Below are 1,301 nucleotides of genomic sequence, written 5' to 3'. Positions count from 1 at the left end.
TTCTCCCCTTTTCTCCCGTTTTCTCCCCTTTTCTCCCCTTTTCTCCCATGTTCTCCCATTTTTTCCCCTTTTCTCCTGTGTTCTCCCATTTTCCCCCGTGTTCTCCCCTTTTCTCCCCTTTTCTCCCCTTTTCTCCCATGTTCTCCCATTTTCTCCCATATTTTCCCCTTTTCTCCCATCTTCTCCCATCTTCTCCCATCTTCTCCCATCTTCTCCCGTTTTCTCCGGTGTTTTCCCATGTTCTCCCATTTTCTCCCATGTACTCCCGTGTTCTCCCCTTTTCTCCCCTGTTCTCCTATTTTCTCCTGTGTTCTCCCCTTTTCTCCCATGTTCTCCCATCTTCTCCCATGTTCTCCCCTTTTCTCCCATCTTCTCCCGTGTTCTCCCATCTTCTCCCATGTTCTCCTGTTTTCTCCGGTGTTTTCCCATGTTCTCCCGCGTTCTCCCATGTTCTCCCATTTTCTTCCATATTCTCCCGTTTTCTCCCCTTTTCTCCGCTTTTCTCCCGTTTTCTCCTGGTTTCTCCGATGTTTTCCCATGTTCTCCCATCTTCTCCCATCTTCTCCCGTTTTCTCCTGTGTTCTCCCATGTTCTCCCATTTTCTCCCCTTTTCTCTCCTTTTCTCCCATGTTCTCCCGTGTTTTCCCATTTTCTCCCATGTTCTCCCGTGTTTTCCCATTTTCTCCCATGTTCTCCCCTTTTCTCCCATGTTCTCCCATCTTCTCCCATGTTCTCCCCTTTTCTCCCATCTTCTCCCATATTCTCCCATATTCTCCCATCTTCTCCCGTTTTCTCCGGTGTTTTCCCACGTTCTCTCATTTTCTCCCATGTTCTCCTGTGTTTTCCCGTTTTCTCCCCTTTTCTCCCATCTTCTCCCATCTTCTCCCATCTTCTCCCATCTTCTCCCATCTTCTCCCCTGTTCTCCCTTTCCTCCCATTCCCTCCCCCTGAGGTGTGTTTTCTCCCCCAGGCTCGGATTCCGGGCAGCCCCTGGCCCTGCTGGCCCTGTTCCTGTTCTCGTCTCCCCGCTCGCTGAGCCCCCGAGGTAGGAGCTGCCCTTCCCTCTTTTTTGGGCTGGGATCCTCCCCGGAAAGGTCCCTCTTTGGGAATTTTCCCTCTCGGGAATTCCCCCGCGGCGCTGGCACAGCAGGACAAGGCCCAGCTCGCTGGTTAGGCTGAGCTTTAGGCTGGGCTTTAGGCTGGGCTTTAGGCTGGGCTTTAGGCTGGGCTTTAGGCTGAGCTTTAGGCTGGGCTTTAGGCTGGGCTTTAGGCTGGGCTAAAGCTGCTCCCCCTTGGGGATG

At 52.4% G+C, this 1,301-nt stretch overlaps 1 protein-coding gene across 1 annotated transcript in view; it reads left to right on the top strand.

Moving 5' to 3' along the window:
* The window catches only part of LOC108509761 (mucin-1-like), a 13,883-nt gene that overhangs the window by 3,203 nt on the left and 9,379 nt on the right, over positions 1-1,301 (top strand). Inside the window, exon 2 of the mRNA XM_017839337.1 lies at positions 971-1,045. Coding sequence (XP_017694826.1) covers positions 971-1,045 — 75 coding nt within the window. The remainder of the gene's footprint in view (positions 1-970; positions 1,046-1,301) is intronic.

The sequence above is a fragment of the Lepidothrix coronata genome, unplaced genomic scaffold, assembly GCF_001604755.1.
Source record: "Lepidothrix coronata isolate B3197 unplaced genomic scaffold, Lepidothrix_coronata-1.0 Scaffold400, whole genome shotgun sequence".
In the NCBI taxonomy this organism is placed as follows: domain Eukaryota; kingdom Metazoa; phylum Chordata; class Aves; order Passeriformes; family Pipridae; genus Lepidothrix; species Lepidothrix coronata.
The sequence above is the reverse complement of the archived record's forward strand: the minus strand, read 5'-3'. Positions and strand labels throughout refer to the sequence as shown.